Source organism: Ambystoma mexicanum, chromosome 8, assembly GCF_040938575.1.
Source record: "Ambystoma mexicanum isolate Mex_15411 chromosome 8, UKY_AmexF1_1, whole genome shotgun sequence".
Classification (NCBI taxonomy): Eukaryota; Metazoa; Chordata; class Amphibia; order Caudata; family Ambystomatidae; genus Ambystoma; species Ambystoma mexicanum.
This window is the reverse complement of record NC_090929.1, coordinates 203,408,430-203,423,846: the sequence shown is the minus strand read 5'-3', so window position 1 is coordinate 203,423,846 and position 15,417 is coordinate 203,408,430. Positions and strand designations below refer to the sequence as shown.

The 15,417-nt window shown below is 41.8% G+C and overlaps 1 protein-coding gene across 2 annotated transcripts in view; it reads left to right on the top strand.

Moving 5' to 3' along the window:
- Positions 1-15,417, top strand: part of COL5A1 (collagen type V alpha 1 chain) — a 635,679-nt gene that overhangs the window by 589,368 nt on the left and 30,894 nt on the right. For both annotated transcript variants that reach the window (XM_069609606.1, XM_069609605.1), the window contains exons 51-59: positions 1,246-1,299; positions 5,020-5,073; positions 8,407-8,460; positions 9,526-9,579; positions 10,154-10,261; positions 11,301-11,354; positions 11,447-11,500; positions 13,453-13,560; positions 14,852-14,905. In XM_069609606.1, the coding sequence (XP_069465707.1) occupies positions 1,246-1,299; positions 5,020-5,073; positions 8,407-8,460; positions 9,526-9,579; positions 10,154-10,261; positions 11,301-11,354; positions 11,447-11,500; positions 13,453-13,560; positions 14,852-14,905 (594 nt within the window). The remainder of the gene's footprint in view (positions 1-1,245; positions 1,300-5,019; positions 5,074-8,406; positions 8,461-9,525; positions 9,580-10,153; positions 10,262-11,300; positions 11,355-11,446; positions 11,501-13,452; positions 13,561-14,851; positions 14,906-15,417) is intronic.

Below are 15,417 nucleotides of genomic sequence, written 5' to 3'. Positions count from 1 at the left end.
CCTCTGGCAGGCTTCTGCCGAGAGGGACTCAGCAGCAATGGATTCCTTCGTGGCTCTTTGTGGTTTTGGTGCCTTTTTCTCAGCACCAATAATGAACAGATGCCCCCGGTTGGATTTTCATTGGTCACTCGGTCCTGAACTCTGGTGAGGGGAGTTTTGATGAAGAATTCCTGCTTCTGCAGGGATACACGGATGCCTGCAAACTTTCAGCCAGATTCGTTCTTCGGAAGACAATGCTCTCGATGATGGTCCTAGTACCCCGGGTACTGAGATATTGCAGCCCGGAAAGTCACAGCAAGTTTGAGGATGGCCCAAAATGGAGTAGGTCTTGAGGCTAGTTTGTCCCATCGGTCTAAGGGAGGAAGCCGTCCTTGGCAGAACTCCCCTGTCGATGTGAAAACAGGGTCAGCACAGCTGCAAGGCTTCACCAGTGCTTGCGCATAAGGTGATGCTGGCGTCTCTGCTCGTCTTCTTCTTTGGAATCCTTGTTCCAGTGGTCGACTCTGTATGTATTCCAAAGTCCTTGCCATTTATGCAGGATCACTCCACATAAGGTGGGGTGTGCTTCAACCCAAAAGGAAAAGGTAAGTAAGATACAAGTTATCCTACTATTTTGGGAACTGTAGTTCTCACAAGAAAATGTATTTAAACATTTAGAGGAGTACAAGGGACGCCTCTGTGACACTGCAAAGAGGGTGTTGTTTGTCACCAAGCAAAAAACAGATGCCTATGGAGTTTATCAGACTCCATTAAACAGGAAGAATACACAATCCCAGTCAGAAATAAATGCATGAGTGAGTGGCAAAACGTTCCACTCACCCAGGAGGTAAAATTCAAAATAATTCAGAGTCCAGCAAAAATGCTGGGGGTCTCTAAGGGTGAAGGGAATTAGCACATAAAAAGGGGACAGGGATCCATTGTAAAATACAATGTGGCCATTGCTTTTCTTTAAAGGTTAATGGTGGTGGATTCAACATTAGAAGAAGTGTTCATCTCTTATCCTAAATCATCATTGGTGGGAACGACTACACATATTTGTAACCTTAATATCTTTCTTAAAGAAGTGGTGGCAATACATTTCTCATGATGTTGATACTGTCAGGTAATCTCTTTTGAGATTAGATTTTTAATTGACTTTTCTAATTTGTTCATCATTCTCAAAGCATTTCCTTGGGTTGGTGCTTCCTCTTATGGTGGAAGATACTGTTTTGTGTTTTGCCAATCACTATGTCTTTCTTCTTTTAGGGGCCTGTTGGTTTTCCTGGAGATCCTGGCCCACCTGGAGAATCTGGTCCAGCCGTAAGTATTTCTATGTCATGTTATGGTATGTAAAGTGTTCCAGTACAGTTATGAGTGCTAGAAAGGGCTTTAGAGCACTACATAAGAACACAGGTGGGGCCTTGAGAAATTTTACTAATGGAATGGTCATGTTGTTTTTCCCAAGAATAGCAAAACAAAAAGAAAGATGTTCCAAAGATGCACATTATGTACGAATAATAATCTTCAGTGTTGGTCTCAAATTAGGGTGAAAAAATGTAGTGAACAAGCTTGTTAGCACAAAAAGGCATGCACACTCCTGTAAAATACTACATGTACCAAAAAAAGAGACTTACACAAGACTCTTTGCATAACAGAGAGACAGTGCCATGATTTCAGAAATATTATTACATGGTCTCTCAGCTAAGCATGTGCAATAACATTCTAGAGCTGGAGTACTACCCGTAGGCCAACATGTGGCCCGACAGCCTATTTTATATGGGTATCTGCATTGATCTTGTGACTTCTGGTGCAGAGAGGCAGGGGGAGATCTGTGAAACAGAAGGTAAAAGCAGAGGAAATACCCCCAAAAGACCTATATAAAAAAGACTGAATGGCATATTTGACCAAATTTAGGCTGTACAAAAAGTTTGTACAACCAAAAATGTGTTCAATCAAATATGCCATTCCAACCAATTGTAGAAAACAATTGGAACGGGGGATGTGCGAGTGCCCCCGCTCTCCTTGCTCACTATATTGGGAACAGAGGTTGCAGGGGTGTTCCCCGCGTAAATCAATAAAAAGATGTTTAAAAAAACAAATGAATAAAAAGAAAGGAAAGGACCCTGCAGCGCTGGTTCCCAAATGTGTAAGTGCAGAGAACCGGTGTCGCAGGGAGTCAGGGGAGTCGGCGGCAGCACCCAAGTAGTTGTGCCGCAAATAAGTAAGTGGTCGGGATGCGGGGTAGTGCATTCCAAATGCATGGGTTATTTGAACCTAATGGTCAAGTTTGCTACAGTCTTTTCAGCCGCAAATGTTTCCATTATGGGCAAACAACCCAAATCCAAAGACAGGCATATTTACATTTTATAGGTTCGCCCATTGTCACTTACTGAAATCCACAGCACCGCCCTAATGGCTGCTGATGGGCAAGCAAAGGGACACGTGGTGGGAGAACCTCTTGCCACCCTTTCTGCAACAGCAGGAAGTTGCTGAAACAGTGCACACAGGAAGAAGAGTGAGCTGCAGAAGAAGTGCTTCACTGAGAGTAAGAAGCACGGGTGCCCACCCTTACAAATATGTATGGTTGGTGGGTGGTGTTGGGGTTGGAATGGGCCTGTGGAGCAACAGCTGGACATGTGAGACTGTAACCTGCATATGGTGATTATATCATGAATATGAGGCATTACTGAAGCCCTTGTACCTGTACTGATAATGGTGCTGATGCATGTACCTCATATGGTGACAATACAATACACACAAGGCATAAACTGGCAGCATTTATGCTCCACTTGGCATATGGTGGCAGCATCTGCACATGTGAGACTGTACCTTACATATTGATGAGAATACCATGCATTTGGCATTACCTGGTTTTAGGTGCTTTCCCTGATATGTCAGGCTGCAGTTGGTATACGATGGCAACAGATGCACATGTGAGGCCTCCTTTGATGTCACTGATGTCAATATCAAATCACATCACATCCTGTGGTGGAATCTGTCAAGAGGAGCTGATTGAAGAGCCCAATGGGACCCTGTAGGTTACAGGGCAATTCAGCAATTCTGGCTTAGCCAAGCATCAACCAGATAATGGGCCAGACTCTTATTACCATTCCGCCTCCGTGATTCCCGGAATTACTGGGGCATTACAACCCCGGTTTTCCGGGAATCACGGAGGCGGAATGGTGTTAATCCGTATTCCCATTGAGTCCAATAGGACTCAATGGGAATGCTGATCATGGAAACACCGGCAGCATCTTGTAATGCTGCCGGTGTTTCCTCGTCCGCCTGCAGGCGGGCAGTGTTAAACCCGCCAGGTCAAACCTGGCGGGAACATCACCTCCCGCCTGCAGGAGTCGGGATCAGGCGGTCCGGAAACAACAGTGGCGGCGGGTTTACTGCCACCGTTATTTCCAGACCGCCTGATTTGTAATGAGGCCCATTCCTGCAAAACATCTCAGTTGCAAATTTACCGATCCATTTGTGAATTTAGTATTGCATCCATAAGGTGTCCCTGCAACTATGAAGCACACCGCCCAGAACCATTCACCACTAGGTAATAGTGGAACTGGCATTGCAGTTCCTTGAAGTCAGACTATCGAGGTTTGACCACTTCATAGGTGGTCACTGTGTAGGTTTGGCCACTTAGTTGTGGTACAGGTCGAGATTAAATATACGCATTGAAGTTGGAGGATGATACCAAATTTAAGCTATTTTGCTGTTTCACCCATGGGTAAGAGAGGCAATGCCTACGACATTACGTAGAATGGTGGAGTATCCCTCTGGAAGACAGCGTATAAGATAATATCAACATGATAATGAATCTCTGTTATACAGAGGATTGCAAACATCTATAGGGTACAACATCTAAATGTAACAAAAGGAATAGATAACTGCAGATTAAAAAGTGAACTTGAAAATAGTTGTGATGTTAACCAATGGTATATGGTTTTGCATTCCATAATCTACTTTCTTTAACACTAGAATGTTATGTTAGAAACTCACTTGAAGAGAGTGAAGTGACAGTGTGTTTCCGACAGCTATTGTGTGCCTTCATTCTCAGCATCCAAGCGTTTTTCCTCCGACACTAACTGTTCAAATTGGAACATTAACTGCTCATTGGAGGAAATGTTCTTGTAGCTTTCTATCTGAGGGTTTTAATGTATATGCCACTCTCATTGTTACTGACTCTTACCTGGAGATCTGGTTTTTTGATAGGGAGAGGGCCTAAAGCGCTTGGCTTCACCTAAAAGCTTTGATGCTAGCAAGTCTCCATAAGGAGACATGGAGCTAAGGATGCGTATTTATTGCAACATTTTGTTTGCTCGAATACTTTTTGTGGAGCTGTCTCGGATATTTAGCATGATTCTGATATTTCAAAATAATTACACAACTGTTGGAGCAACACGTCTTGACACATGCTGTGGCCTATAATATTCAGACAAGCCCAGCAATGGAGCCATTGTTGCAGGAGTACACATTATCGCTATCAACCTCTAAATAAATTGAGTAACAATAGCACCTGCTCTTGTAAGGTTTAATAGCAGCAGGAATACAATATGAAGTCCTGTATAAAAGTCTGATAGTCTTATGATTTACCATGAAAGACTATTTTTTGCTTGAATCACAAGGAAGTAATCCAATGATAATACTGCAAATTGGTAAACAAATGAGTACTTAAATCTAATCGTATTGACTGAACCATTCAAAATTGCCAAAGTGCCATGATGATCCCATGCTCACAAAGAGCCCAAAGAACAGGGCTAAAGCCATAACTTGACACAAAGGGAATTTGGGGGTGGCAAAGTAGTCAATATAAACAAGCAACAAGGGATGTAAGAAGAGTGCAACCCCTTCAGTGGCCCATTTCCCTAAACATCTGTTCCAGAGGTGATGAGGAAGGATTAACCTAATGTCAAATAAGTGTAGGAGATCTAGTGCACAAAAACAATGGTGGATTCTTGCAGAATGTGTCGCTAACATGAATGTAAGACTTAGGCTGCTGGCAAGTGTAATAGCCTACTATTTCTTTATTTCTTTCAGGGTCAAGATGGTCCACCTGGCGACAAGGGAGATGATGGGGAATCTGGTCAGCCTGTGAGTATATTTGTCTTACAACTTTAAGTGGTTTTCAGTGATCACTGGGCTGTTAATCCACAGAGCAGAGCATCATAAATGGATAGTATTGTATGCTAGAGTGTAAACCTAAATGCCCCATGTGTTTTAGATTCCTGATAAAATATATGAGAAGCTTGCCCTGCCCACACTTTTTCTGTAAGTGTGATAACTAGAAATAACTGCCTCATTTAGACTTTAAACAGTTGCATTTTAATAAGGGGGTATTCATGTTGGTAAAAATCGGGTTAATTGCAGTTTATGGTGCATGAGTATGCTAGAAAGAGCAGTTTGTAACTTTTCAAGATGGACACCTATGGCAATTACCGAATAATGAAATGATGTGTCTACTCTTGTTTATAATGTTGATTTTACAATTAATTTCTACTATCCCCAGATTAAGAAAGGGAGATTTTAAAGTGTAGCTTCCTAATGTTTTTTTGTCGACTTAAACTCTTCTATTGCTTCAACATGAAACATTACTTAAGTCTCAATACGTTGGGAGACTGAACTAGTTGTAGAGCCTAAGTGGCCCTTAGAGAAAATAAACATGCACAAATTGTCTGGCTTGGCTACTATCCTATTTAAGCACACACCTAGTGGTCTATTTTTTTTCTAAACGAAAGCCCAACAAAGGCAACACCTTGAAAAGGTGGATTGAAAAATGGGCCATGGACAGCATTTAAATGCAAAAACATGCTCAAAAAGGCAACTGAAGTTTTTCTCTGAAGCACGAAACATACAACCACACAATTCCCAACCTTATGTTTTGAAAATAGCAGCTACATGGGTGTAACATGTTGCCATGTCTTTGAAATAATCCAACTGGAACTAATTATATTAAGAATGTTGATTGAAAGAAGGAGAAAGCATAACACAGCACTGCTTACAAAATTTAACACTAGCCCTACGCACAAGAGCTGGCCATTGCTAAATATAACTATGCGATAAAACAATTGATAAAAGAGTGTTGTACATTCCAGCAAGTTAAGAGTACTTTAATCGATTTAGCAGAATTGTGCTTTTTTTATAGGGTTGACCATAGAGGGCAAAGGTAAAGCTAAGACATGTGGGCTCTTTTTTAACAGCTGGTGAATCCAAGAGTTTTTTATGTTCACAATTTTCAATTTCAATCCTCTTCTGTGCCATTCTTTATGTTCGTTGCAAATGTTCATAACATACTTCACAGTGGACCTCATCCATAGTGTGTGCTGTGATTGATAGCTGGAATAATCATGATGAGGAATTTTTCTAGTGTAGGAAAAAGATTAAGAGCCCGAATTTGGAATAGTGTGCAGAGACCCCGCAAATCCTGCGCACCCAAGAACGACACTGCACAAGCTTGCGTGCAGAAGGAAGTGTGCACGCTCTGTGTATTTATGGAAATGTTTCCACAAAGTAGGCTGCCTATCCGCAAGTCACGGCTGGAACGCCCCTGACACGCTCTCACGCAAAGCCAAAAGAGACACATTCTCCTTCCTTTGTGGGGTCCCTGGGTGTGATCACACACGTCCCGTCAAAACTGTGTGGGGTCCCCCATATCCAAGCCAGCACCTCAGCGACTATGCGCGGGGTCGCCCTGTAACTAAAACCGGCACCTCGAGAACATATGTAGCATTTCCTGTAACTGTTGTCATATTTCGTTCAATCTGCGTGCAAACCCTCGTAAACCGGCCCAACACCCCACTATGCTGCATACGTGCATCCCTATGTCTGCTCAGATCACCGTCTGCGTACATGCACGCCTAAATCCGAAATGCAAACTCACCTCCACGCTGCAATTCCTATGCGCATGTGTCTTTACGCCTGCCTTCGGGTGGCAGAGAGATCGAGCAAATTGAGTGGCCGTTTTGCAGGCGAGAGGTTGCATGAACACATCCATGAATATGCTTTGTCATGCACATTTTTGGCCGTACTATGGACTGCCTTCGACCTGTCCCTCGTAACGCCCACTTTTTCCTTTGTTCTTCCTCATTTTTCGAGTTCCGCCCCCCACGCCGCCCTCTGTGCAGGCATCGCGCACGCTATGCGTGGTGTCTCGCGCAAGCAACTCACCCTCTGCAGTGACGTGCCAATCCTGTACGAAGTCCCCGCAAAGCTGTGACTTGCAGATATCTGCAAGTCACGGCTGGAACGCCCCTGACACACTCTCATGCAAAGCCAAAAGAGACACATTCTCCTTCCTTTGTGGGGTCCCCAGGTGTGATCACACACGTCCCGTCAAAACTGTGTGGAGTCCCCCATATCCAAGCCAGCACCTCAGCGACTCTGCGCGGGGTCGCCCTGTAACTAAAACCGGCACGTCGAGAACATATGTACCATTTCCTGTAACTGTTGTCATATTTCGGTCAATCTACGTGCAAACCCTCGTAAACCGGCCCAACACCCCACTACGCTGCATACGTGCATCCCTATGTCTGCTCAGATCCCCGTCTGCGTACATGCACCCCTAAATCCGAAATGCAAACTCACCTCCACGCTGCAATTCTTATGCGCATGTGTCTTTACGCCAGCCTTCGGGTGGCAGAGAGATCGAGGGAATTGCGTGGCCATTTTGCAGGCGAGAGGTTGCATGAACACATCCATTAATATGCTTTGTTGTGCACATTTTGGCCGTGCTATGGACTGCCTTCGACCTGTCCCTCGTAACGCCCTCTTTGCCTTATTCTTCCTCATTTTCCGAGTTCCGCCCCCCATGCCGCCCTCTGCGCAGGCCTCGCGCACGCTATGCGTGGTGTCGCGCGCAAGCAACTCGCCCTCTGCAGTGACGTGCCAATCCTGTACGAATTCCCCGCAAAGTTCAAAGAAGTGCTGCATCAATCGACACATACAGGATTTCGCACACAGTTTGGCATGCAACATCCCCGATTTTCCACGCAGATAATTCCCTGAATCAGGCCCTACGTTGGAAAGCTGCTCTTCATGGAGTCGGAAGAACGTAGGTGTCCATCACTCATCGCTTTTATCTGAAAAGGGTGTAAACCACACGTTTAGGTTCAGAACCGCACATGGTTTATTCTCAATTGCAATAACCACCTAAAGCCCTGGGCAATTAGGAGACTGACTGCAAGTATACTTTTTGTGCATTCAGCTCTATAGTCTAAAGAGCTGTTTTTATTGGGAACTTTTTAAGGCATGGCTTCTAGGCGGAAGTGACACTTTTTTTATTGGAACCTTTGTCATCTAATTGCTCAGATATGCAACTCATGGTTACACTTGCTGCACAGTGTGTAGTTGTTTTGCTATTTGCCACTGATGTATGGTTATGGCAGATATTGTTTTCTATCATTGCATATTATGTTTTCTCTTTTCTAGGGGTCTCCTGGTCCAACTGGTGAGCCTGGCCCATCAGGTCCTCCAGGGAAGAGGGTATGTAATTTTTAATTAATACATATGACATTTAGCTATAATTACAATAAACAAGTAGCTATCGAAAGCTAGCACATTGTTGGATATGATTGATGCTATTAATGTTTTTTTAGAGTATCATGATTTGAATCTAATGCTGTATGTTGCCAATGAAAGTGGGGCTAATGTATAGCATCCCTCATGGCCCCCTATGGGAATGCAGTTGATAAACACTGGTGCATCAATGACACCTACAGTAGGTCATCTTTGACTGGGGACGAAAAAAGCATCCAGCAGGTATACCTCTTTGTCACATGGTGAAAAGAGTGTAAACGTGTGAAGCTTTGAGGAATAGCATAAGAGGGATGTCAACTGAAGGCCTTCAGTAAAGTTCAGTCACTAATGAACTATGATTTGTTACCTTCCTGACGGTTACTGCAAAGTGAACTTTGGTATGTACTGAGATGGGGCAGTTAGGTACTGTACAGTTTGATTCCAGTTTCCATTAATTTAATGATTGGAATCACTTTCAGAAGGAGGGCAGGTGATGAGTGGCGAGGATGACACAGTTGTATACCTCTTTCTAAACACCTATGTACATATTGTGATATCCAAGCATCCTTAATTGTTTGGTCTTTGGACTTACATTCCTTCTGACCAATCAATGCCTCAGACTTCATGGCAATCCTAATAACCCATTATGTAGGCACTGTGTATTTCTCCATGGTCTCACCTTGTGGATAACTCTGACAATGGGGAGCAATGAAGGGGCATACACCATTTTACAGCTTGAGTCTGTAGTCCACCCCATTTGAAGTAGGTTCATTACAGGATGAAGACCAATGTATAAGTTCTTACTTCGGGCCTTATTATTTTTATTCAAGGACATTAATTGTTCTTTAGCTTTGAAAGAAAGCTATGTGGCCTCTACCATATGAATGCAGTGGAAACAATGGAATAATCAAGCTTAGCTAGTCAGTGTCACTCTTCCTTTTTGCAATTTCACCAGAGAATGTTCATCTTCTAATGCAGATTGGATCCCCCTTATACATGGCGTGCAATGAGTTACATGTCTTTCTTTTCTAGGGTCCCCCCGGTCCAACTGGTCCTGAAGGAAGGCAAGGAGAAAAAGGTGCAAAGGTAAATGCTACAACATATCATGTACAAGTCAACTGTTAACACCAACACCATTCCAAGAAAATCATGTATTGTGACATTTCAGGCAATGATCACTTGACACTATGTGATAATGTTGGCAATTGTTTGAAGTGGTATTTCTCATGATTGGCTACTGTCAAATATATTGTAGGCATAATTACATATTTCAGAGTGGTGACATGTAACACAGTGGGTGAAAGGGCTGCACTGTGATGCATTCTATGCCCACATTTATATCGTAAGAGGTGAGTACTCTGAAATGCAGTTCTCACGTGAAACCAGTAATAACATTTCAGGCGAGTATGCACCAGCAACAAGGAATGAACCTATCGCTATTAAATGGCTAAATGTAGTGATAGAAGATACAGGTGTACGGGTAGGAAATCAGACAGATAGATGAAATAAAGAGATATGTGTTGTTGCTATACATATATTGTTGATATATACATATGATAGAATGGCTCTTGCTGATTCAAACCCATTGAGTGAATTAGATAAAATGTACCCAGGTTTCTGTTTTCACAAGGAAACTAACCATGTTTCTTTTTGCTCCTAGGGTGAATCTGGCCTAGAAGGTCCTCCTGGAAAGACAGGTCCCATTGGTCCCCAGGGAGCTCCAGGCAAGCCCGGCTCTGAAGGACTCCGTGGAATACCAGGCTCTGTGGTCAGTGGGCAGTCAGATTTCGAGCTACAAAAAACATAGCCTCTGAAAGAAACATTGGCTGAAATTCCATTGTGTGCATATTTTCTCACTAATTAAGGGTCATTAAAATATTAGTCTTGAAGGAATAATGTGCTAATGCATAGTGCAGTATATCATAGGCTTTGCCTCCGAGGCATATGCCAGCGATTGTATTGATGATATGCAGAACGCAACAATCAACAGAAAGTCTATGAAATAGTTGTGTTATCTGTAGAATTAAATACATATTTAAATCTTCACACTTTTATTACTTTGTGTGCAGAATTTTAATTAAGTCTAGTATTTTTCACAGTTCTGTAAACTGGTGCACCACGTTTATTTGGAAACGTGTGAAATTATTTACCAAACTGTACTGATTTCCTAATAAATGGGTTCTTACATTGAACAGGTGCAAACTCTACAAGGCCAGTGCAATCTGTGCACACAGGTGTAAATGTGAAGTCTCTCAATGACGAGAGGCACAATGTCAAGTTGTGCATTCTAGGATCTGGCCTTAGAGCGAATACATTTTCTGCTTTTGGATATAAAACATCTACTAGTCTGAACAACTGATCTTTTGAGTTCCTGCCACGTCACTCTGTGAGCCGGGAATCCCAGAACAAAATAAAGGTTTAGGGGATATATAAATGTCTTGCAGCAATGCAAGGCTGCTTTTTGGAGTGTATATGAACAGCCTAACAGAACTCAAAGATATCAAAGGAAATAACATTAACGTATGGCCCTTAGAAATTATCTAATGAATCCCTAACTGTAGTATATACTTCCTGCATGTAATCTACTTTGGTGTTCACGGCTGCTAAATCAATGTCTGACCTCTTCAGAAAATGGCTAGGACCTATTTTTAAAAAGACTTTTGAATGTACATCAAAATTGATCTTACTAAATTAGAGGTTAGCTGTTTGTGCTTTTTGGCGAGGAAGTGTGAAGAGAAATGTAAACTTATTTTAAATAATTATGTTTTCAGTTTGTTCTTATTTTTCATTATTATACTTTTTTTCAGGGTGAACAAGGTCTTCCTGGGTCACCAGGCCCTGATGGCCCACCTGGTCCAATGGTAGGTAGACATGTGATTTGCAATTTGTCTGAGGAATTTGTGCCCATGGTATTGATGAGGCTGACTTAATGATTGTGTTCTGTTTATTAAAGGGACCTCCTGGATTGCCCGGCCTCAAGGGAGATTCTGGCTCTAAAGGTGAAAAGGTAAGTCTATTTGTGATTGACCGCGTGTATTTAACAGCTCAGAAAATGGTGAAGATTCCTGCACACCTTCATTTTATTTCAATAAAATATCTCATTGCAGTGGGAAGATGTGTGAAATATGGAAGCAAAGAGATGGAAAGAGTGAGAGTAAAAATTAGCACTGTTAGCAAAATCTGTAGTGGAACAGTGATTGGAGATTGAAGATATATTAGTGCAGTTTATAGTAAACCGGGATGCGAAATTGGGGGAAGCGTGCAGCTGGCAACTAAAATATTCCATTGATTGTGTGAGGCAATGAAGTATAGATTGGTACTACTTGAAATGAGGGTTGATGTAATAACAGGAATTTTGGAGTAGTGATTATTGCAGTGGTTTGAATGGATGTGTACTGGGATATCAAGAATGGATGTGGAATTACTAATTCTAGAAAAGGGTATGTGATATGATAATGATTGACAGGGGAATTTTGATTTCACATTGTTTAATAATGTCATGTGTTGGAGTGGACAATGGAGTAGGGATTAGAATAGTTGGGCGTGAATATTTGCATTATGATAGTAAATAGAAATAGAAAAGGGTTCATGAAAATGTATGAGAGTATTTTGGGGTTTTGTTTACATTAGTGTAGTGCCATGTGCAGTGGAATATCATTTTATGCTCTTTAATTGGATGTGTGGTTTGGCGAAATGTTGTTCCTTATACAATTGCACACCATTTCACCAATCTGCACCAAAATGTGCACAGTTACCTGTTAGGACCCTCTGGATATTAATGGCTATATGACATTTGGACACCCCACCCCATTCTCCGGATTTCAGCACAAGTCAAACTTTGTTTGTGGGATTGTGACTTGGCGAAGCGTTGTTCCTTATACAATTCCACACCATTTCACTAATATGCACCAAAATGTGCACAGTTACCTTTTAGGACCATCTGGATACTAGTAGCTACATGACATTTGGACATCCCACCCCTTTCTCCAGATTTCAGCACCTTCACACATAAGACGATTGCCTGAAATCGGCAAAACATCAATGTGGTCCTAGAAGGACCGGTCCCGACACAAGGAACAAAACTCGAGGTCCAGGCCCTAGGATGCACGGTTTCCAAGATATTTGCACTGCAATACACTGCAACAAACTGCACCAATCCAGGGTGAGGGGACAAGTGGGGAGAGAGCACAGAAGGTCCCAGCATGCAGCAACACACCAACTCTTACCCCCCCCCCCACCAAACGTCTGCTCCGGGGTATGACAGCCAGAGTGCAAATCACATCAAGCGATAAACGAATCAGAACAGAGACCTACAGGATCAGTGTTATCATGTCTGTCTACAGAACCTTTTTCAAGCAATCAGGAAAGTTTAGAGTAAATCTGTTCCACCTAGAACAATTAACTAATTCTAAAAGTTAAAAGGATTTGTGTAACGGGTTGGAAAAGCTGTCATAACAATGAACATTGAAAAGCCTAGAAGGTGTGACCTTAGCTTTCATAGATATTAACTGAAACCTTATTTCAACAACAGAAAAGGCTGCAAAGGCTGCAAGCATTACATTTTGTTTGATACCTTGGTGAGATTCCGACTTCATGGCTCAATTTAAAAATTGACCATTTCCATCAATACAAAAATAAACTAGAATAATGCTACTCTTGAGGAATATTGAGGTGCTAATTCCATTCTGTTGAGCTCCTTCCCCCAGATAAGAAGTTTATGTTGATTCTCTTTGGAAAGAACCTTACTAATACATATGTGGTATTTTTCTTTTTCTATTTCACCACAGATGCAAATGTTTTCATACCTCAAGCATTCCATTCATTAATGCACACTAAAATTAATTTTATGGTCACGAAATGGTCCTCCCAATCTCTTTCTGAACTTTTAGCAGGTGCTTGTGAAACATTATTTTGATCTACATTTCAAGTTCTAATTCCGGTTAACTTATTTGTTTTTAGGGTCATCCAGGTTTGATTGGCTTAATTGGACCTCCTGGAGAGCAGGGTGAGAAGGGTGACCGGGGACTCCCTGGTCCACAGGGATCACAAGGTTCCAAAGGGGAAATGGTAGGTACTATTTAATAATACTGAGTAATGTGTGAGATGTATGATTATATGTAGCAAGAACTATAGGCATGGTAGCAGATTGAATGATTGATTTGATGAGGGATTAAAGAGCAGAGCAATGAATGGTGCAGTGGTAGAGGTTACCATGAATATGTGATGAGTGGTGAGATGTTAGTAAGCAAGAATGGTGTGAAATACGTGTGGCGATTATATGCATGATGGTTAATATGTCCTAAGTGATACTATGGTAGGTACAGTGAGTAATATGTCAGGATTAGTACAAGGATAGGTACCAATTGTGATGTGGGATGAGTGGCACAATGAGTGAAGCAATGATAGGTGCAAGACTGATAATAAGGAGTATTGCAATGAACGGTACAATATAAATAGATTCATGTGCTATGTGATTAGATAGTAGACATCAAAATGTTCTGTGATGAGTGGGAAAGTGGTAGCTATAAGGAGAGATAAATGTAATCAGTGGTACAATGGATGGCATAATGAGTGATGTGGAATGAGATATAATGAGCAAAATATTATGAGTGGGCAATAATAGTTACAAAGAGATGTATTTGATACGTGTTACGATGAGTGTCTGTCATGAGGATCATAGTGATAGGTGCAAATAGTGATATTTGATTCAAAGCCATATGGTAGGCATGAGAACAAATAATAATAATTTAGCATTTATATAACGCTACAAACCCTCAGGCATCTAAGCGCTGCTTATTATTACCCACGGTGTGTGATGCTCATTTATCAACCTTAGAAGGATGAAAGACTGAGTTTGGCCCTGCCGGGATTCTAACCTGTGTCGGCGGGCTCTGCACGGATGTTAAAGCGAGCGCTCTACTGTGCTATCTGACCGGCTTAAAACTCTAATAAATGGTATAATGTCTAATACATAACTAGTGGTACATTGTCTGGTAGAAATATGTGTTGGGTGAATGAGTCACCTAGTTGACTTGACCTGTTAATCTACTTTGAGGTACAGTCCCAGGTATGGATCTGGAAAGCATACATGTGTTATGTACACCCTAGGTATCAGCTTTTGAAAGTTCATAGCGTACACAATAAGTGTACTATTACAAGTGCCCCCTATGATAACAAGACGTTAATGAGTGAGTCTTATTTGGAACTTGTATGGCTCAACACAATGTGGAGCCAAATATGCTCCCAGAGCAACAATTAATTCCTTAAGACCACTATTGCCCTGTGATTTTGTTTAATATCTATGTTTGTAAGTGGAGCTGAAGGTAAGATTGACACTTATTTCTGAATTATCCTATAGGGTATCACAGGTCAATCTGGTCCTCTCGGTCCCCCAGGTCCTCCTGGTCTGCCAGTAAGTACTGATTCCTTTATTTCATTTTTGCCAATGCTTATTTGCTTACCCAGACTAGTACAACACCACGTGTTCAAATGCTCACTACTTCCAAATAATGTGTTCCAATTTTGAAGGAAACAGAACTATTTTGCAAAAGTGAATTATTGTGAACATGCTTGAATAAAATACCTTTCTGTAATAGGCCGAGGACCTCAAATATTCACTAAACTGTCTTTGTGTATAGTCTTATGTTGAACTTGAGACTGAATTGCAGAGTATGTGAGCGATTGGCTCGTCTTAATGAAATAGGAACATGGATGGTGACAAACAATTTATGCTTTATCATCATCTGCAAATACTTGCTTACAATTTGACATGCAAGCAGTCCAAAGGTGATGAACGTTGAATGTGGTGCACTTTTCTAACACATAATTGCTTTGTTCAATCTCTTTTTGAGCAAATGATGCAGACAGTTTGTGTGACGATTTACAACATCAGAAAATATACATATGCTATAAAATCAGGCCCAT